Source organism: Corvus moneduloides, chromosome 1, assembly GCF_009650955.1.
Source record: "Corvus moneduloides isolate bCorMon1 chromosome 1, bCorMon1.pri, whole genome shotgun sequence".
NCBI lineage: Eukaryota > Metazoa > Chordata > Aves > Passeriformes > Corvidae > Corvus > Corvus moneduloides.
Window position 1 is genome coordinate 64,800,928 of NC_045476.1, and position 22,518 is coordinate 64,823,445.

Here is a 22,518-nt window from a genome sequence, read left to right on the forward strand (position 1 = left end):
TCTGTTCCATTAGTTTGGTAAGATCAGCACTGGCATTTGTGTCAGGTAGCAGATCCTGGAGAGGATCATGTCTTGCACCAGTTTTGGTGGGAGCTAGTACAGGCAGCTTTAACTAAACTCTCACAAAACCTGTTTTAGTCAGGATGACTGAAGACCAAATATGGTTATAGTGCTGCAAGTTGCCCACTGTGTTCCTTAAAAAAAATTAGTCTTTTCATGCTCATGGAAGGAAAATCAGCTTTGGTGTGAAAAAAAAAAAAATTGTTTTGCTAGTTTTTGCAAGCTTTTATCTGTCCTTTGGAACATACGAAGTCATTTTCCAGGCTAATCTCTGCTACTACAGGATTTAACCCACCTTTATGTGTGATTGGAAATACTGTAGATTAAGTTTTATTGTGATTAGTAAAGCCCTTTGAAGATCAGTCTCTGTATGTAAAGGCAAACAGGAGAATGATCCAAAGAAAATGTGTCCAGCCTTGAAAGGGTTACATCCACTTTTCAAATCCAAATGAGGAGGGAATTCAGGGAGAGGGCTGTCGCTAAAGTGACAGGGCTCAACAAGGAGAATTTGCAAATAAATTTGACACATTTCTTCCTTTTTAGTTTTTAATCTGAAAAGATCAGTCAAGTATGACTGGTTACCGGGGCGAGGGAAGGGGTGAGAGCAGAATCAAAGTGGAAAGATTGGAACCAAAATCATGCACGTCATGTTTTGACTGGTGAATTACTGCAGATATAAAAACATAACTGTGTATGTAAAAATAAGTCTTAAACACATAGGGAGCTACAGATTAGACATTCACCTGATGAAGTTTAAGGATATAAAATAATCGTATATGACACTTGATAATTGCCAACATAAATAGCAGTAATTAACCACAAAAATGCTCATAATTGTGAGTGCCCCTGTTTATTCAAAATAAAACACTAGTTGCAAACATAAAAAATTGTTCTTTCAGGTTTCGTCTTTCCCATTCAGCTTCAAGCCTGCTGGTCTGTGTCTTTTCTCTATTCCATCCCTCTGGAGTCATGATCTAAGGTGGTGAATACAAGGCTGTAGTGCTGCTAGGGAAAGCATGCAGTCAACCTTGGGGCTATTTTTGATTGTGATGCAAGTACCTCTCCAGCCACAGTGGGGCCTGACCAGTTCATTGCTCTTGCCCTGGTGATGGTACAGAACTGCCAGAGCTGTGTCAGATTCATGGTCTCTGGGAAAAGCTGCACCCACTGACATCCTCTTTCTTACCTGTCCCCCTTTCCAAGTGGCAGGTCCGTGCTTTCCTTTGCACAAGGAGCTGGGATTTGGACAGTTTCTAGAGAGTCTCTAAGAGCCATGGTGCTATGGACATGTAATTGAGCAGTGCTTGCACCAACCAGCAAATGCTTCCTGCACAAATAGCCTCAGTTTGCCATAAGTGCACTGCATTTCAGGAACTGGGTTACCAACCAGGAGGGTTTTTTACATAGCACTTCCACCAGCTTTTCTCACAGCAGCCTGGGCTTCCAGGGTCCCTACAGACCATGACAGTATCTGCTTGCAGCAGGGTCCAGCTCACAGCCTAGGTGAGCTGTACTTGTTGAAAACACCTTTTTTCTCTACACACCCCATTTTTCCCTTCCTCTGGGATGGGTGTTTTAACTCATCACCCTCTTTTAATGAAGTGTTGGCTTCTGCCACCACCTGTGTAACAACAACATTGGTGGCAATGTTTTCCATATAGGCTTTCTGCTTGATCCACCCCCTTCTTTTTAACTCCCTTCTGGATAAAATCCATAGCAGAAAACCTGTCATAAGGAGGCACACAGAAGAACTCAGAGTGTTCATTAATAAAGCCCAAAATATAGAGATATTCATAAATGCTATTAAATCAAGGAGTATTGCTAATAATGAAGGCTACAGTGTCGGCATTCTTATGAGGATGTAAATAGTAAATACAAAGGGGTGGAAGATAAATGCCTCTAACATGGGAGTAAGATTAAACAACCACTTTGTCCCTGCTTAAAACTACACCAATAAGCAAAGGCATATATCATGTTGCACTTCTATTAAAAATTATGTCAGTAGTTAGAGTCAATCAGGAGGAGATTTCCAGATGATTTGCCCATGAGAACGATTTTGGTTACCTTTGAAATGGTTATTAGACTGCCAATGCTATTAAAAGAGATGTTAGGGGAAAAAAGCAAGAGCAGAGACAAGGTTTTCTTAACTGTCATCTGTGATTTACCCTTCCTCCTCCAAACCTGAAAGACTCCCTTTCCATTGTTCTACCAACCCAGCAATCTTCTGGCATTTCATACTGGAGTCCTTTATATTCATCAGGAGGTTGATGGATGGGCAATAAGAATGGATAGATGGGAGTGGAAAACTCAAAATTAAAATCCCCAGAGTGGCAAGATGCCCAAGAGATTTATTTTTTCTTCTGTCATCCCCTCAACTGAATTTCTTTTTGTGCCTGATTATTGATTTCTGGAGCAGTTAATGGTGTAATTTACTTTGCAAGTTGCAATTACTTCTTATCATTCATTTTTCTTCCTATCTGTTCATTAGCTAAAGCAGGAGACTCTTTGATCACAAACAATCTTGCCCACAACAAAATGGTGTACGGTGGACCTTGGTGTGATCCTGCAAGACGCTGAGTTTTGATTATTATAGTAGGCAACTGTGTTTGGAATTTTGCGGAAGTTGGTCTTACATTGTTAAAAAAGGCATGTTGCAATATTATTCTGTAGGCCCAATCCAGCACAAATTAGGAATAACTCCACAGATGTAAATTGTAAACGGAGGTGTTAACTAGCACGTGAGATCAGAATTGGGTCTGCTATTTGCATCACACTCCTGGAATCCTGTTTCAGTTCTGTTCACCCAGTTTGCTAAAATCAGCTTGCTGCAACAGAGTTGCAAATCACAGGGATATACAATGAGTGCTCTCCTTCCCAAAAGGGTCTGATTATACCTGCACAATGAGGAAGGGACCAGGACGTTTCCCTGTGGCACTGTAGAGATATAAGCCTTGCAGAGGAACCATTGTTTATTTTTTTTTCCAGCATAATACATTGCCAATGCCATTATTAATAAGATATCCTGTACTGGATGTAACTTTGGGTTTGGTATTTGTTATTTTATGTTATGTTATTTGTGCATTTAGCAATAATAGCAAATAAAGGATGCAGATTGGAGACAAAAATTGAATATCTCCTGAGATATGCATGTGTTCATACATTCAAAATTCATACATTTTCAGCTAGACTGTTTGTGTTCTTTCTATGCAGCATTAAAACTCTAGTGTGCACAATTACTGCCCAAATCCAAAATGCCTCAAGTGAGAAATGGAACATGACTGCCTAGAGAGTATGTCTGCCTTCTGGGACTGAGATTTTCTGATCCCCAGTGACATAAAATTTCAGCTGGAATGCTACTTTCGTGTACTGAGACATTACACATATGTTTTCAATATGGAGAGACACACATATGCACATGTATGCACACAAATGTAAAATAGAAATGTGTATGTTTTTGTGAAATCAGAACAGAACAATAAAACCTATGACTATCATAATTCAGGAACCTGCTATTTTGTGTTTTAAATGTAATTCAAAAGAGCAGGATAATATACAAAATATTCCATGAAAATGTTCTCGATCACTGGCATGCATTACTCTACTGAGTTAATTGATAGAGAGCCAAATGCTGTTTGCATTTCACTCATGAGCAATCCCGTAGGCCTGGAAGGAGCCCTCACTCCTGTGCTACTACACACTGAGCCTCTTTGAACTTACCTTAGAGTTTCACTGCCATTTGTGAGAACAGAATTTACCCTGGAATCTCCTCTTTAATTAGCTTTAAATCACTAATGCCAGTCTTCCAGTATCTTAAAGAGGCAAGAATCTTTTATGGATTTTAATGCCTGGGAAAGAGAATGAAATGGGAAGAATTTTCTGTGAGTGTCCTGATAAATGCCACTTCTCTCTGCAGTGCTGGAAGGGATCAGAAAAAGATATCTGAGGAGAGAGCTATGCCTCTGAGCAGGGTAAGACCATCTGACTGTTGTGAATCTGGGTTACAAAGGGAATCACAGATCACAGAATCACAGAATCACTAGGTTGGAAGAGACCTTCAAGATCATCGAGTCCAACCAATGCCCTAACCTCAACTAAACCATGGCACCAAGTGCCACATCCAATCTTTTTTTAAATACATCCAGGGATGGTGACTCCACCACCTCCCTGGGCAGACAAGTCCAGTATTTAACCACTCTTTCCATAAAAAACTTTTTCCTGATATCCGACCTATATTTCTCCTGACACAGCTTAAGACTGTGTCCTCTCGTTCTGTCAGTTGCTGCCTGGAGAAAGAGACCAACCCCCACCTGACCACAACCACCCTTCAGGAAGTTGTAGACAGTGATAAGGTCACTTCTGAGTCTTCCTTTTCTCCATGCTAAACAACCCCAGTCCCTCAGTCATTCCTCATAGGGCTTGTGTTCCAAGCCCCTCACCAGCCTTGTCGCCTCCTCTGGAGGCACTCAATGCCATTTTTGGAGAGCAGCATTTCCTGCCATAATGTTGCAGTGATAATGTGTTGAGAAAAACATGTTTAATTATTATTTTCAGAATTAATTTTGAGCCAGGCAAAGTGCAGCACAGGGAGTGTGCCTGCAGGAGGAATCTTTGTGTCGGCACAGGGAGCAATGCTGCAGCAAAGGTGAATAGTGGCAACGTTGAGGCAGCTTTGAGCAAATTCTTCAGACAACTTGTCTGGTGAGTGCTTCTCCAACATTTGTCTCCCACCAGGCAGGGATATTAACGGCTTTAAGCACAAACCAAATTTGTACTGCCAACTCTGTTACTCGGGCTCCTTTATTCAGGAAGCATGGCAAGAGGAAAGCAATACGCAGTTGTGCTGCCAAGCATGGACACTGTGGGATTCAGCCACCAGACAGACTGAGTCTGAAGACTTTGAGTCAGTTTCCTTTTTATGTGTTTAATCATCCCCTTAGGTTTTATGTCCCAGATATTTTTTTCTTTACACCGGGTAGGCATTTATTTGGCATTTAACATACATGTTTTATTAGGTTTCTGTTCTTAATTATGTCCCTATCACACCTCCCCACTCAATCTATTACAGCTTTTTCATTTTAAAGTGCTAATAAATAGCTAGTCTGAAGTCAGAAAGTAGGTATCTCAGTGACAACATCACATCTGGGCTTCCTTTCCTCTTGGTGTATTCACTGGGCAGGTGAAAATACGGTTTGGTTTTCTATTTTCCAGTCAAAATAAACTTCCTCACCTCTGTGATTTCAGTATGTCGTGTTAGAATAATCTCCTTCATCTGCCCAGCTTCCTTCATCTGTGCAACTTCCGATGAGGGGCACAAAGGATAAACTGAGCTGCCCTTGCTGTTCCCTTTGCAGGGTTCTCTTTCACTTGTACAGAGGTGAGATCTCAGTGCAAAGGATGCTGCTGCCAGAGGACTGCGAGGGGGTGGCAAATGCAAAACCATGTCCAGAACTCCAGTCACTTGTAAGATTTGCGTGCCTCCACTCCAGACAATCACACCTGCTGTGTTCCTGTTTATACAGTGTTTGTGCCAGGTTTGCAGAGTGAGAACACTTTGAGTATCGATGGGCCCATAGACACTGTCCTGGAGTCAGGACTTTATTCCCTACACACGCATTCTCCTTGTGCTGTTTTGTCTTCAGTTGTATGAAAATGTAAATGAACTGATTTCTAATTGCTTTAAGTCAGGCAGGCTGTAGGACTGTGAAAAATACAGATAAAAGCTGTTATTTGAAAACCTGCAGACAAATCTGTCACTTGGACCCACAACCTTTCCCACTGGCCACCTGCTCAGGGCAGAATGTGCAGCATTTCCTCACCCAGGGGCATCCACAGTGGCAGAAGAGAGCAACAGAGAAAGAAGTATAAGTATTTGTCCTGATGAGGACACAATTGCCAGGTGATGGCAATTCTCAGGTAAACTAGATGCTGCAATGGAGGTGCTCCTCTCTGCAAAAAGGCATGTGTTTGCCAAGCTCCACATGAGAACTCTGAGAAGTAGAATACAGAGCGAAAGTCTGTGGCTGATCTTGCTGAATGGGACAGATGGAAACCCTTGCCAAAAATAGCTTTGCTAGAAGTAGAACACATGGTAAATTGCATTAATTTTAATAATTGCTTTTTATGCTTTGATAAAAACTGGCAAAGACCTAAAGGATCCTCTACCCAAGATAATTAGCATAGTTCTCCTCGACTGCTCCCCTTTAAAGAGAATGCTGTTTTGAGGCTCTCACAGCTCACAGAATTGAGAAGGATGAGGCTGCCCACTTGTGCCAGGAAAGCTGAATGCTCACTAGTATGTGGGACCCACTGGAAAAACAGTTTAGCTGCTGATACATCAAGTAGCTTGAGGCCATTAAAGCAGCCTTGAGTCTGCAGCCTGGCAACATCCAATGTCTCTCTGACCACAGGATCTTGCAGAATCACACTCTGAAGGTGAGCAGATCCACAATCTTTAAAAAAAAAATCAGCAACCACCTTTTTCTGAAAGGAAAGGGAAATTTTAATTTTTTTTTTTTTTTTCAGGAGACACAGGATTTCTAGGTGCTGTAGGAGAAAGGGAACAGGCAGCTCCTTCACCCCCTGCAAACAGGATTTTCAGCTACTATGGTGCCAGGTAGACCTGTCTTTTTGCCACATGAAAAGGGATAATGGGAAGAGCATGCCTGCACTACTGCTTCTTATCCCAATCTCTGCTCAAGATTTAGGGGTGCTTGACTTGAAAAGAAATCTTCATATCAAAGTAATCTCCTCCAGAAATGGTGCTGGATGCAGTGTCAGACAGCACCAGCACCCCATTAACTCCAGCCATCTCACCACCCTCCTAAATTGGTTTAGTCTTCTGCCCAGTCAAACCAAAACACAGAGCTCCAGCTGCTGGCAGTGTCCAGGCCAGTGACATGGAACTGGATTCTAATTGATGTTGTTAATGCAGGGCATCTGCTCTTCAAACAGCTCTGAAATAATGTTTAATTACCTGGGGGATTTTGGAGCCAACAACGCCTGCATTCTGTCCAGTTCTCGGGAATACACAATACGTTTCTTACTCAGGTGCTATACATTTTTGCATGAATTAAATGTATTCTCTTTTACAGCTAAAAAAGTGTGACTGTCAGTCCAGATCAGAGTCAGCCCAAGATACAGTCACAAACCTGTCAGGGTCAGCTATACAAGAGTACAGTGTCTCGGAGTGGTATTTGTCTCTATTAGATTAAGGAAGCTCACTGGAACTGCAGTTTTGTCCCCGAAAGAGCACTCTGGGACTGCAGCGGAATGGGGTTGATTTTCTTTTTCCTGCCAGGGCCAAGCTCAGGCAAAGAGACAGGATTTGTGCCACATAAGAGCAGCCTGGGCAAGTCTGAGTAGGTGATAGAAATGCATAAATATAGAAATACAAATGTGGCAGCATGCAACTAATGCCCCAAAAGGACTCTTGAGCTAAACATTGGTTGCTTGAGAGTGTGATTTGGATGCACTAAGTACTGATTGTTAAAAGTCATTGTGCCATAGACTGAAAAATCCTCCTAGTTCAGGTCTTCTCCAGCCACAGGGATTACAGAAGTGAGCAAACTCATCCCTATGCAAGGGACCTGCTCCCTCACGTGCAGCATGGTTTGTCTTTCCTTCCCAAGCCAGAAGCGAAGCACACGGGCAGGAGCTCAGCAGGGCTGGAGGGATGCTGTCGCCCAGGTGGGAGGCAGCTGCTGGCTGGCAGGTTTGTGCTGCGGTGCTCAAAGCAGGGGTGGCACCAGAAGCAAGAGCTGCTGCACCCCAAAATGCCTCCCTGCCTTCCCATGGGCTCCCCCCACACCCCAGGTATCTAGTCCTTGAGCACACGTGTGCAGATTGTGCTACTGATGTTATTTGTATCCAGTAATTTTCTAAAGCTCAGATTTAGATTGACAAATGTATTCTGATTTCCTAATATGTTTTCTTCACATCTTTGCTGTGTTTTTCCATAAGAATTATTCTGTTCAGCAGCTTGGGAGAAAACAATCAACAGCTAGAAGGTATATTCAACTTCAGAATTTTGCAGAGAATGATAATGCCTCTTCTTATTTTTTTTTCCCCCTCTGAAAAATGTATTTGTCTCTGTGTTTCCTCCACTGACACTATCCTGTAGCTCTGCCTTTAACCTGATATTCTGCCACCACTCCTGTTTCTATTGACGTGTTTCTGTAAGGTTGGTCTGTCAGGCTGATATTTTGCTCCCACTTTTTTCCTGCAGCTGCACTGCTGTTTAACAGCCTCTTCACAGAGCCCCTCGAAGGCTGATGATTGCGACGCTTCAAGCACTCAGTGAAGCCCTCCTCAAACACAGCACTCAGCTGAGAAACACTGCGAGAGGGGCAAAGAACTGGGGAGAAGTGGACATACCTGAGCAAACACTGCAAGAGGGATGAGATATTCTGGAGCTGCTGGGTTGAAACATTTGACTGCATCACAGGCAGCAGATGAGGACAAATTTTTGACTTTTCTGCAAACCTGTGGGTTTTGACTGTAACTGAAAATGTATGTCTCAGTGTGTCAGGAGATGAGAAATCTTAGAAACACCAACAGAATACCAAAAGTGCTGCAAGAAAACAGAGCTGATTCAGTTTCTTGTCTTACTTAGTAATCAAAGAAGTTGCTTGTGAAAAAGGCTTTGTCATTTTTCTTCCAGAAATTAGCAGCTTTATTTGAACTACTGTCAGGATGCCAAAACCGTGCAGGGAGTGGGACAACTGTAAAAACTGTATTTTAGGACTGATTAGGGGAGACCAAGCCCCCAGCTTTGTCATGGTTCGATCAGAACCACCAGCCTGTGCTCACAGGTCCCATAAATACAGAAATCCAGCTAGGCACTGGTGGGATTTTTGAGAACTGCCCAAGAAAGTGCTATTACACCCATACTGGTTGAGTTGAACAGGTTTGCGTGATAGCAGACAAGTCATTCTGCAGTGGATAATTAAAAGCTCACTCATCATGCAAACTCCTTCTCTACATACTGGTAGAGAAGGAGTTTGCATGATGAGTGAGCTTTGCTATCTGGGAGCTATTTCCAGCATGATGGATACAAAGTTATCTGAGCATGCTAGACAGAAAATTGTCTTTTTAATCCATTATATGAATAGGCTAGATTGTTTTTAGAGATGGTGCCTAAATTTTTGTTTAGAGCCAAGTTTCTGTACTCTACAGAGGGCCAGATTTTCCCTGTAAGCTCAGGATGGATGTAGACTTTCTGTTTAGGAGGAAAGATCCAGAAACAGAGCACTGATTTGTGCTTAATCCCATTCAAAGGTTCTTCACAGTCATCCAAGTCTTGTGGCCAATTCAAAAAGGGAAGAGGGGAAAGAGGAGAGACCAAGAACTGCCTGGCAGAAGGCTCTCTGCTGATAGGGCTTGGCTGCAGAAGGAAAGCCTGTTCGTTACCAGTATAAAAAAGTCATTAGGAATTTCCTCTGGACCTGAGTGCTGACACTCCAGTGCCCAACAGCGATGAGAGAACAAAGATTCTCCGTATGCTATAAATCATAATGCATAATGTGTTTGTCCATTTTTCTCCCAAAACTTTTTAGAAAGGCCAAGCTGCAGAGAATTGAACAAATCCAGATTCAAACCCTCCTTGTCTCAAATGTTCTAATTGTGCTGCTCTGATCTCTGCTCCCTGGTTTATGTGCTAACCTCCGCTCTGAAGAATTACTCACATTCTTTCTGAACTGCACCCACCCACCACAGCCCAGCTCATTTACGGTGTGCACTCCACTGGTAGCCCCAGGAATGCAGCGGCAGATCTCAGCCGAGTTTGCTTACAACTTGTTTGCATTTCCTATAGCACATCTGCATGCACAGAAGGGGAAGTCACTTCCCAGGCTGCCTGAAAGGGACATTGTGACTGATGGAAAGAAGAATACGAGACCCATACCAGAATACCAAATCTCAGATTAAAGCATTTCGTACTACAGAAGCAGTTTAACATACTTTGTGCAGAAGGAAATTTCACTAGAAGTCTGCCAGGATTTTGGAATCATGAGGGATATGCTCTGTGAAATAAGGGCAGAGGATTGACCCTGTCATGGTATTAGACCTTTCCAGACACCCACGTAAGAGCCCTGGCTTCCAGTAATGTGGAAATACTGCTTTTTGCCACAGACCTTGTGAACAGAGGTACTTCATTTCGAGGAGCCCTCAGCGCCCACTCCTTGCAGAGGCAGTGTCAGGCAGGGCACCTACTGGGGCGGGCTGATCCTCTGCCCCTGCACAGGGTACCACACTCCCTGTCCTTGCCCTGAAAGTTTATTTCTCTTAATAATGTCTTGTAACTCCCACCAGATGCATCTGCGTTCATCCACTCCCTTGAGAAGTTTGAGCCTTTGCCCTGGGTTTACTATACCCATTCTTTTTGGGGTGGTGCCGCCTGACTCCTAAGCCAGGGTGAGGAGCAGCCACTTCTTCAGGTCTCTCAACAATGTTGTGATTTCAGCCTTCAAGGCAGATGAGCCTTCTTTGCTGGCTGCAACACTGAAATGGAAAATGTTGACTGAACGAGACTTACTCTGAACAGAACATGAGCATTTTCTTCTCAGTCACACTTGAATTTTTTGATCATTGGTGCTACAGGTTACAAACATGTCTTCCACCCTCCTGGAACAGCCACCAGACAACTTGTGAGGTGAGAAGGAGGAAGGTAGGAAGCCCTGCCAGCTAAAAAAGCTAAGGCATGAGGCGGAGCAAATGTGCTTTGCGTTTCATCAGCACTTTTGCACCCAAATAAGGTCTGATGGCTGTTACCTGGACAATGGTCTTGCATGATGCCATCAGTCACTCTTCAGCCTAAATTCTGGGTAACTCTTATTAGCAGAGGGAGCTCCTGCAGTGGCTGTTGACATCTGCTTGTGTCTCCTGTAGTGTCATGTCATGTTCCAGCAGATTGAGACACTGCAAAACCTTGAAGATAGGAGTGGTGTTCTCTGTGAAAATGTTTCAGAATTTGGGCCTAATTTTATTTTCCTTCCTGGTAGGAAATGTCTGCCATGGCACCTGTAACCAGGAGAGGAGGTCTGAGTGAAAAAGGACATTAGTTTTCTTCTTTTATAGGGACAATAAAGAAAAATTACATTAAGCAAAGATAAGGTAGGAAAACAGCTGATTTGAAATGTGTAAGAGATGTGTGGTCTTCTTAAAAATCCCACAGGACCTGATAATCTCAGTTTACAACTAGTTTAAGGCAAAACGCAAAAAAATGACGAGGCTGGCCCTAACCATCACTTTAGAGGGAGATTATTCACATTGTTTCACAGGAAGTGGTGAATTACTAAAAATTACATGGAGACCCATGTCCGTGTTGCTGCAATTACTCCCAATTACTGTCACTCACTCTTCTAAGGGATTTCTCACTGCTGTGTTTGCAAGGGCAGCCTCCTCTTGTTGCTGTGCCCTGACTCACCGCTGCTGTCCTGGGAATGCTGGGTCTTGGAGCAGGGCTGGGCCACTGGAGAGGCTTTGCACAGGTGGGGGTGTTTGAAGAGGGGTGGGCTCCATCTCCTCTCACTGCTATCACCCACTGCAGCCAGCCCCTCCTTTGTTTGCCCTGACCCTAATTACAGCTCTGTACTTTCATTCCCCACACTAGGGGCCCAGTCGAATGTACAGAAGGAGCCTCAGGAGAGTGGTGGGTGGCACTGAAGCCTCCATTATGTGTGCTTGCGCTTCATCCTGGCCAGGAGTCAATCTTCCATCCCAGAAAAGTCTCTGCATTTGTGAGAGGGAACTGGCTCTGTAGCTGCTCTTCTGGCTTGGGCTGGGCTCCCCTGGTGCTATCTGCTAATCACCTCCTCTTGTCACAGCTTTTTCCTCCCCTCCACTGTTGTTGGCTTGTGGAACTCCCATTAACTGGGCCGATTGCAACACTATCAAAAAATTGCCTTGAGACTTATCTAATTATTCATCCTCTTATATCTCTTCCAGTGTCCAAAACCCATGGAAGGGGGAAAGGAAAAGTTTAAGACAGAGACCAGCTTTCACCTGTGATTACACACAGGTGTTACACCTCACCTCCCTGAAGGCTTGAGCTCAGAGGGCTGTGAAGACTTCTATGCCTTGTGATACACCACAAGTGGCTCCTGCCCCCGAGTCCTCTCTCCTGCTGAGCCAAGCCTAGGCACCTGCACCGTGGGGATGGCAGCAGCCCTGCCTGCTGGCTTTGAAGCTCACTTGCTGTTTCAGAGGCTTGCCCACTTGCAGACGCAGCCCTGTGCCTGTGCTCCCCTGCACGCCCTCCTTGTCTGCTGGCGATGGGTGGCAATCTCTCGCATGTGCCAGTGACATCCCAGTGCTGGCATTACCTTGGCTAGGTAGGATATCTCAGGAAGTAGGAGCAGTGCACCATGGAACTGCAAATAACTACTGTGGAAACACAATTTATTTTCCGTTTTCATCTGTATCTGATGCATTTTAACTGAAAACAAGACTAATGCTTTGGAAAGGAAACAAAACTCAGTCTCCTCTTCACTTTTCATCTTTTTCTTCAAAAGCCCAGATCATCATTCTCTGGACGCTCTCCTTAGTTTTGGGAAGATCTGGGCATTGATGGGACAGAAGCAGTTTGACTCATCCTTCCCTCATAGATTCAGACTTTTATCATGAGTCTCTTACTAATGAGAATAAAAGAGCAAAATCCAAGTGTTTGCCATTATTGGGGGATTGTTTTGCACTTACCAATGTGGCTTCTCTGGTATAAGGGCTGTTCCTAAGAAAAATGTGGCACTGAATCACCAGAGAGACCCATGTGCAGGTCCTGAGCACCTCAGAGCAGCACCTTCCTGCACTGAGAGGAGCTGGGTTCAATGCTGCCTGCTGCCTGGTGTACATTTATTTCTGCAGTATTTGCCACTTACCTTTTATTTTCCAGAAGGCTTGTGAGCTTCACGAGCACCCAACAAATCCCAGGGTTCTTCTTGCCATCCCTGCAATCCCCACTCCAAGCCAAACCCTTCTCCCTCTACTTGTCACCCTGAAAAGTCCTTACCACCCGTTCAGCTTTTCCCTTCCTCTAACGCCCTACATGTGGAATGTGCCTATCAACCTGCACCTCCACTCTTGCTTTCCCCAGGGTCCTCTGGTCTCTCTTCTGCCTTGTAAGCTCCCAGGCTGTTGCAAAAAAAGGTGATAGAGCCAGGCTGGGGTGTCCAGCAGTGTTTGTTTGCAGCGACACCTCATAGGTATTCAGGCTGCTCTTCTCCTTGCTGATGAGCCTCATCTACAGAGTTTTCCTGCATAAAAAACTGCACATGTCAGAGGGGAAAGACAAATGACGATAGCAATAATGTGGAAGAACATCCTCTGAACATCTGAGAGGGCTGAATCATGAACCACTTTTATCAAGGCGTACAAGAGGCACTTAAATATTAGCTGGTGCTTATAAATAATATTGGTATATTAAATACATTTTTTCACAGTTTTATAAAGCAAGTGATCTCTATTTGCTTTCAACTGGAAATCATAAAGTAAAAATCAAGAGCTTATATCAAGCTTGTATTATGGTCCTTAAAGAGCCAACTAACTCTATAAAAATGACTGTTTTTTAATGAAGATATAATTAATTGGATTGAGTTGGCAAAGTTTAAGTGCCTTGTCATATTTTGATTGCTATGTAGGGCTAGAACTTATTGATTTTATAGAACACCCTGTAGATACATGTAATGATTAATTTCATTTGGTTTACAAGAACAGAAACCTTCTATGCAGAACTGGATGTGCTATTCTATTTTTTCATAACCGCCTGTACCTGGCAGGAGCATGGGTCTAGCTGTGGAGCTACTACAGGTCGCTTGGCCTTCCCTGGTTTCTTATTTACTCCAAAGAAATTCCATATTTCTCCCAAACCCATGCAGCTTGTAATTTCAAGGACTTTTCAGAGAGTATTTTTCACTATCTATTTCTTGTGTGTTTCTGTTTTCTTTCTGAAATAAGGAATAGTAAGTTTTAGTCCATGTTTCCTGGTTTGCAAAGCCATCAACCACAGGTCCAGAATCCAGGCCCAGCTCATGAACCTCGGGATAGAGAAGGTGGCTCCAGAGCCCTTCATGTCTGGGGGCCCCTGGGCAGCTCCCTGCCCTGCCCCAGCAGCCCCAGCCCACGGCAGCTGGGGGCTCTCCCAGGGAGAGGTGCAGAGGAGCATCACTGCCCTCAAATCCAGCCAAGGCGGGGACAGCCGGGCCAGCTGGGGGGGGTCTGGCTGCCCCCCAAGTGGGGCAAGCCAGGGCTGTGATCCTCTTCACACACACCACAGCGGGGCTCGGCTTGGTGCGCAGTCCTTGGAGCTGATTTTCCCGAGGCTTTGGGGCTATTTTTAGCCGTAGCTACAGCACTCGGTGCCACATGGCTGCCTCTGAATTATTTGGTTTCTTAATTGGCGGAGTTGATGTAAAAGCAAAGTGAGGGGAAAGGAAATACCAGCAGCCTCCCTGGGGACACCCTGCCAAGCCTGGGGGTGACAGACGTGCTCACTGTGAACTGTCTCGGCATGCTTTTGTACCAGCAACACGGGGAATGCAAGATCCGGATTTCAGGCCTTAGTTTCAGATCCGCTCTGGTGTTCCCTCCCTCGCCTCTCCGGCTGTGTTCTTGCCCCCACTGCTGGCACAGGCGGAAAGTGCATCCCGAGGTGCTGCCGGGCATCCTCCCTGGCTGCGCGGGCAGCTCGGAGCCGCTGGAAGCTGGACCTCAGGCCCACACGGAATCTGCAAGGTACCGGGATTGAAATCAGAGCTTTGATTTTTGTGTTTGCCCTCAAAACGGATATTGAATGTGTGATCCACACGGTGTTTAATGAGTCTCTGGGTATAAACTGGCAGAGCAAAAATCTTTTGATTAACTTAAGCTGACCAGAAATGAAAACAGGAAAGTCCCTTTGTACAGTCTGGATGGTAACTGCTAAAATCATATCCCAGTAACTATCCATGCACTGCATTCCTCCACATCAGTGCTCTCTTCCATTCCAAACACAGATGCTCATTTCTGTGTGATGTTGGGAAATCACATGTGCCAGGCATGTTTGAGTGGCTCCCCAAAATAAAGTATCTGGATCGATATTATAGTGAAGAAGTGGCTGAGGATGCTCAAACCAGGCCACCAACAATATGGTTTCTCAGGGGACAGTCGACCAGATCACCAGTTCTCCATGCCACTGCTGTGATGTTACATCCTAAACTACACAGTTGGAGGGAAAACGACATCCAATATTAAGCTGAAATCCACCTCCTACTGAGGTCTGAGCCACCCACATCCCAGCACAACCCACAGCCTCTACAGCATTGCCCCTTCTCCAGCAGTGCTCCGTGTTGCAGGTCGAGCCTCAGACTGGCTCTTTGGCTCTGCCCTTCTGGCTGCTCCTTGCTGGGGCACTGCCACCCTGAGCCCCACAGGCGGTTCCTTCCTGGCAACCCCTAGGTTGTGAAGAGCCACTTTTTCTGTGGCACTTTGGTCCTGGGGAGTGGTGCTGACCAAGCTCAGTGTCGTTCCCATGGGTGCTGGGTTTCACATGAGGATGGTAGGGGCAATCACCAGGGTCCAGGAGGTGTCCCTGCTCCTCAGGCTCTGCTTCCTGTCACTGGGAACTACACTGCCAGCAGCCTGCAACTTCCATGCTGGCAAAGCAAAGATTAACAAAACGACGAGGAGCACAGCGTTGCCCAGGCTCGGGTACAGGACAGGACTGCCTAGGGGCTTGCAGAATGGCCACCCTGGCAGAGGGCACCCCATTTAGATGATCACTGAAACAGTGGGGGTGTGTGGTCCAGTGCTTGGAAGGCACCATCTGCAGGCATGGATCACCCCAGGCTGGAGGTGCAGCTTGTCCCCTTGCTAGCACCCAGCTGGATGCAGCCATGCTCCCCATTCCTGCTTGTCCTGGGGCTGCCCCAGCACCAGGCCATTTGAAACATTATCTTGCATAACTGGGCTATCAGGAAAATTGAGAATGTACATTCAGCCTGGGGCTCATCACTGCTTGGCTGAGCACTGGCTGTACATTCAGGGCTGCCAGTGGCACAGGAGCAGGGCAGAGCAGCAGAGAGGCTCTCGCCAGCAGCAAGGGAGCCAAGCTGAGGAGTGAGTGCCCTGGAAAAGCCACCTTCCCCAGTGCTTTGCCCCCAGTTGCACCTTGCCGCTAAAGCTGCCTCTGAACACGTCCATCAAGCTGCAGGGGTGACTCCTGTGACTGGTACTCGCGCAATTGCTGTGCTTCTTGATCTAAAAATACGGTTAAAATTTTGCTCTTGAGATACATTGTAAAAATGTCACTTTTCACGGCTTTCTCACAGCAGGGATACGGCTCCTGGCGAGCTGTAACTCAGCTCCTGCTCTGGGGGGGACTGGAGAGGCAGTGCCTGCCTGAGGCACCCACAGGTGAGCTGGAAGGGGAAGCAGGAGCTCAGCTGTGCCAATGGCAACAGCTTTGGCAGCAGCTCTGGATGGAAACCAACCACAGAGATTTATAAATGACTGCTCTTTACAGGCAAATTACTTCTCCTTAGATAAGAGGAAACAAAGTACCCAGGAGGGGAAGAAAGTCTTAACTTTTGGGAGGTTATCATGGTTTCATCCCACAACATCTGCCAGCCCTGTGTCAGCCCAAGGTAACCAACACATGGCATGAATCCGAGAGTATAAAAGATGTATCATTACAAGAAGGAGTAGGAGGAAAATAAAGCAAGTTGACAGCTCACATCCTGTGCCATAATCCTAGAAATTGTTAATATTTACAAAATTAACAACTAATATAACCGATGACAATCTCACTCCTCCTGGTTGTCATGCGGATATTAACAGTTACCACCCGCTACAAACTGGAAATATTCCCCGTCTCTGGAGCTCCTGCTGCTCAGCAAGCGTGGGGACGGCACAGACTTAGCCTTCCAGCTTTCCCACCAGCCCCAAGCCAGGAGCCAGGGTGGAACACCCAGGCACTGCTGGAGCCAGAAATGCCTCCTGACCTCACTCTGCTTCTGGGAGCAGAGGGTCAGGCAGACTAGGAGGGGGATTTTTCTCTCTCCCCAGCTCCTCCAGGAGCCCAGGATCCAGCCCCATGCAGTGCAGTGTGGTGGGGAGAACCCAGAGGAGGATGGGGAGTACAGACAGTGCTGGAGGGAGGAGAGGCAAGGGCCACACGGGCTCAGATCATACCTTGGAACAAGCTGCCTTTTCAGGGAGAAGCTCCTATACTGCTGGTGTGATTTGCCAGCTGTAAGGCTGGAAGCTAATTGATGAGCATATGCTAGAGTGTCATTCCCTAAACATGAAAGACCTGACTAAAACCAAAATGAAGGTGCTTGAACACTAGTGGCTCCATAGGAAACTTATTCCTAGACTAACAATCATAAGAAGATGAAACTTTAAAATCACAGTGCAATTCCCCACTATTTTTTTTAAAAAAAGAGTAACAGCAGTGCCCATTTTCTCAGAACTGTGATTTTTTAAACTGTTACCTGTCCATCAAGAGGACTGCAGGAGGCAAGACAGGGTTGACACTGTTAAGTACAAGAAAACTGTGGATGGTGCCTGCACAAGCAAGTTTTCTGGCTTCATTTTGCCCTATCCTTAGTAAGGAACATTAGTTTCCCAGGCCACTCTTTGCACAGGCAGTGTGTCAGGCTTACGGTAATTTTAAAAGGTTTCCTCTGTCAAGGTGTACAGTATGCAAAAAATCACCATACTCTTTCCAGTTCACTGTATGCAAAATCAAATCAGAGAATTACCAGCATAACTGTTTTCAAAGAGCTCCCAGGTACAGGAATAATTTTAAAAAGCAAATTTTCTCTTCACTGGAATACCTTTCTCACCTTGAAGTGGAATGCTGTTGGCTGTATGACAGGGTGGCCCTAAGAGGCAACCTGAACAAGTGACCCTGAATGAATGAATGGATGGCAAAAAGACCCTCTTCAAGGCGACCTGAGATCAGGGATCTCATTTTCAACTAGGCCAGTGAAACAATACTGATCAGTGGAGCAAAGAGCAGCCTTTCCAGAGCTTGGTGCTCCAGCTGGCACAACACAAGTGCTTACCTAGGTGCAGCAACCAAGGGCTCTTTGGAAGGGGCCTCAGTTTGATGGATCCTCTGGAGGAAAGACCATGGGGACCATCATAAGCTGCACCGCTCGTTAAGTGGTTCACTACAGTAAGATACAGCAACTCCTTTCCTTGAAGTACAGTGGGGAAATAAATGTGACCCAGTAAAACATAACATTGTTTTTAAATATTAAAAAAGCAATGACCTAAGAGAACAGATACATAAAATCATCACAGTCACATTAAAACTGTTGTGTAGTTTGCTCTAGGAAGCTGGTACATTTTTAGAAACACTGAAACCTTAGCAACATTACATCCCAGATAGTTTGCTTTTCTTTCCCTTGTCTTTTATTCTGCCCTGCACCTCTGAAGAGCATTTCTCTACAACCCATTTTGTTTTCTGTTTGTAAAGCTTTATGCATTTCAGTTTTTCATCATCTTCTGAGATCATTATCTTATTTTTTCATCTTTTTTTTCAAGAAACTTCTTCCCCCCCCTCCACCCCCCATCTGCCACCATCTTCAGTATAATACTTCTCCCTTTAGGATTTCTTTTATCCTTCTAATCTTTATGCCTTTCACTTAACTCTTCCCCAGGCCCTTCATTCCTGCTTTTGCTTGTCAAAACTGTGTTTCTTCCTCCTTCATGAGGGAAGAAGTGGGAAGGTTGGGTGGATTTTTTTGCTATGAGCACATAGGAATGCTCCAATCAATACTTTGCAACCCTGCAGAGGAGAGCTTGCATGATTCTTCCAACACTTTCAAAGTTTGCTACTGCAGTTAATGAAAGTCTGACTAATGCTTGCAAACCATAAGCTTATTTTAAAGCAGTGCTGTAGCTTCCCACCATCAGGCCATCCCCAACAAGCTTTTAATTTTACATTAGAGACACTACTCCATGCTTTGAAATACTTGTAGCCCTGTAGCAACTTCTTTTTGTCTAAACCCCAGGACACAGAGCAGGTGATGGACACAGCCACCACCTGAGCCTTCAGCTCTGGCTGGATTTCTGTTCAAACCAAAGGAAAGCTGAACTGCCACCCCACTCACAGAAAGCCATGTCTGTGTGTACCCAGGGAGATTCTGGAAGACTGGTGAATCCAGTTCAGCTGGAAGTGAGTGTATGTAGAACGTCTCCAAGTCTCAAAGCAGGTATCTGGCCACTGGTGCAGCCCTGAGGAAGTGGCACCCTCAAGGGCTGGGGTAGCATTCAGTGCTGGGCAAGTTTCCAGAGCCTCTTCACCTCTTCCTGATAGATGTGCCATTGCTATTTATTTTGTTCCAAAAAGAATTTGCAATAGTAGTTTGGGGATCTTCTGACATTTCATTGACATTTCTTCAGGACTTTTTGTAGCATGATTATTATTGCCATTAGGTCCCCTCACGTGTTAATGCCCACATTTAATTGTGTGCATTCCAGATGGGGCACAGTTTTTGCTGTGAGTTCTTAACATGCATCCAACCTAGCACCTTCATGGGCCTGTTTCAGTTGGACCTGTTCCCTAGGCAGATCACTTAAGAGGTCTGGAAAATCCTCTGCAGAGCTTGCAACAGATAGAATTGACTGTTCCTGACAAGTCTATCATTTTTACTGTTCTCCATCTGCCTACCAAGACTGCCTCATTCTTCTGAAGTACTGAAGACCACTTAAAGTGTGTCTAAAGCTTGATGCCAACTTCCCAGCCCTGCTTGCCAATTCAAAAGAAATCTGTTGCAAAATATATGTCAATACATTTATTCCCAGACTAAGGCAACCATGTTACTCAAATGCTGGGGTAATCCTAAATGTGCTTGAGAGGCTGGTGCTGATAACAGAATCTTCAGATACAAAACGGCTTTTGCAGAAGGCATCACTTCTAGCATGAGATATTTAAAGCCTTTTCTTTTCCCACTGAATGCAACAGGCCTGTCTCAGCAGTCTGGGCATGCTTCCCAGCTTGCTGTCCGGATGGGATGGCAGCCGACACTCGGCAACGGGTTGCTCGGGTACAAAATTCATTAAATTGGAAATCAGGGGCAGGAAGGTCTTGATATAAGCGATCCAGGTATGAGCATCTGTTCCTGTTCCTTGAGTTCCCTTGTTAGCTTTTGCTCTCCTAAGACTAAAATTGTTTGGGAAACACTGTCTGTAGATTTTAGGTTTTTCTTCCCCATTGGTAAAACCTGAAACTATCTGAGCTGTTAAACCATTTGTGGCTTCTGAGCTTGGTTGTGGTGCCAGCTTTGTATAGATAAATATAGAACCTGTGGCATTTTCAAAAGCCATTTGGAATAGCTCTTCAATACAAGCACTTTCAGCAGAGATTAAACATATTATTTGGGTTTTCTGCCTAAAGAAAAAAAATCACTTGAAAAATTGGCAGAAGTACCAGTTTCTTCAAATGACAAAGTTCTCTTCCCCAAACTGAGTCTGGCAATTGGCAGCTCTCTACAAAGACAATTTTTTTTCTTTCCTCTCTCCCCTTCCCTACTCCTTGATTTCAAAATAACCTTCAAGGCAAAAAGAGCAGTACACAGCAACATAAAAAAAGAAAATGATTAAAATTTTTCACTCCTTGAACAGAATGCTTTGCATTTTAACTAACTTGTATCAGATAAAATGCTACCACATTCCTACAGAAGAAATCAATGCATTACAGAAAACTGGACACATTCCTCAAGGAATTTCCATTTCAGAAGTTCTCCTGAATAAACTAAACAACAATAGAAATGAAGAGCTTTATTAAAATCACTTGGAATATCATATGAAATTTAGTATTGTATAGTATAAGTGCAAATTCCCCAATATTAACAGGATGTGACACATGTGAAAAGAGGACATTAATATACATAACAATAGGAAAGTTGAAATATGTTTGACAGTGATGTATTAAATGGCTACATAAATATGACCACAATTAGGAGCATATGTAATTTTGTTTCCCTCTAGCAGTATCTTCTAAAGCACTATACATAGTAAATTGCATTTAATTCTAATCCCTGCTTTCTTATACGTAACAGGAGATGTGTAAAAATATTACAGGCACAAGCAAAAGCAACATAGAAGATGTGAAAACAGAGGCAGAAGCCAGGCACTTATTTGTTCTTGGCTGCCAGAGGTTTACGGCTGATCTTCTTTGACTTGTCATTGCTCTTCTTTGGAGGTTCAGGGTTTGCCTGCATGTGTCTGCCATAAAGACTGTAAGGAAAGGAGAAAAAAAATTTTGATCTAACCATTAAACACAGACTTTTGCTCTGCAGCACATTAAACAAAGCATCTAGTTACTAAAAATAATAAAAAAGGGTCTTTATTTTGTCTCAACACACTGAATTTTTAATCAGATCTCAAGCTGCAGTCATTAACATTTGGTTTTTTGTGACTTTGGTTTTTCATGACTTTTCAGGGGAGTAACATCAGGGAAGAGGAGGCCTTTGGAGCAGTGAAGGAGCAATCAGTTTTGCCTTCAGAAACTAGCAACCTTTATTCTGCAGTTATGGGATTAAGGCTCAGAAGGCTATAAGGATGTGTATTCAAGTAGACAGTGACAAAAATTGGGTTGAACTGGAGAGATAGAGTGCCTGCTTAGAGCAAAGTGAGCATCATCCCTACCAGAAAACCCAGGGGCTTGATAATGTGACAGAGAGCAATGGTGTCACAGCTGCCTTTGCTGCTCACACATGATTGATAGCACTGGGACAGCTACCAACACATCAATGCCACATTAGTAAGTACCACTGATTAAATGTTGACAAAGTATCCTACAATTAAGACAGCTAGCATTCACTGTGAAGCTAAATGGACCACATGGCTGAGAGGATCTTGCTAAATATCACATAGTAATTAATAGATAATTTATGAGTAATCCTGATTAAACTAAATTAAAAACCTACCCAAAATAAACACAGCTCAAACTTAACTTCCCTTATTGACATAAAGTGCTTTTTGAAGATGCACTTTGTGGGTTTTGGTTGGCGTAATTTTCTTCATAGTGGCTGGTATGGGGCTGTGGTTTGGATTTACACTGAAAACAGTGTTGATAATGCAGGGATATTTTAGTTATTGCTAATTGGGGCTTGCACAGAGCCAAGGCCTTTTCAGCTCCTCACCCCACCAGTGAGAGGGCTGGGAGTGCACAAGTTGTCGGGAAGAGATGCAGCCAGGACAGCTGACCCCAACTGGCCCAAGGCATATCCCAGACCATACCACATCCTGCCCATCATATAAAGCTGGGGGAAGAAGGAAGGGGGGGATGTTTGGAGCGATGATGTTGCCTTCCCAAGTCACCGTTACATGTGATCTTGAAGGTCTTTTCCAACCTTTGTGATTCTGTGTCTCTATTTTATTTACTACTCTAATTCTATGTCAGAATGTTAAAAGCTACCATCTGCTGTGACCTTTATGTTGCTGTACCTGGAAGATACTTCAGCCCTGGGGTTC

At 44.5% G+C, this 22,518-nt stretch overlaps 1 protein-coding gene across 1 annotated transcript in view; it reads right to left on the reverse strand.

The window, feature by feature from the left end:
- Positions 1-20,804: 20,804 nt before the first annotated feature.
- RSU1 (Ras suppressor protein 1) overlaps positions 20,805-22,518 on the reverse strand; it is a 103,725-nt gene continuing 102,011 nt past the window's right edge. The window contains exon 9 of the mRNA XM_032113372.1: positions 20,805-21,279. Coding sequence (XP_031969263.1) covers positions 21,177-21,279 — 103 coding nt within the window. The 3' untranslated portion in view covers positions 20,805-21,176. The remainder of the gene's footprint in view (positions 21,280-22,518) is intronic.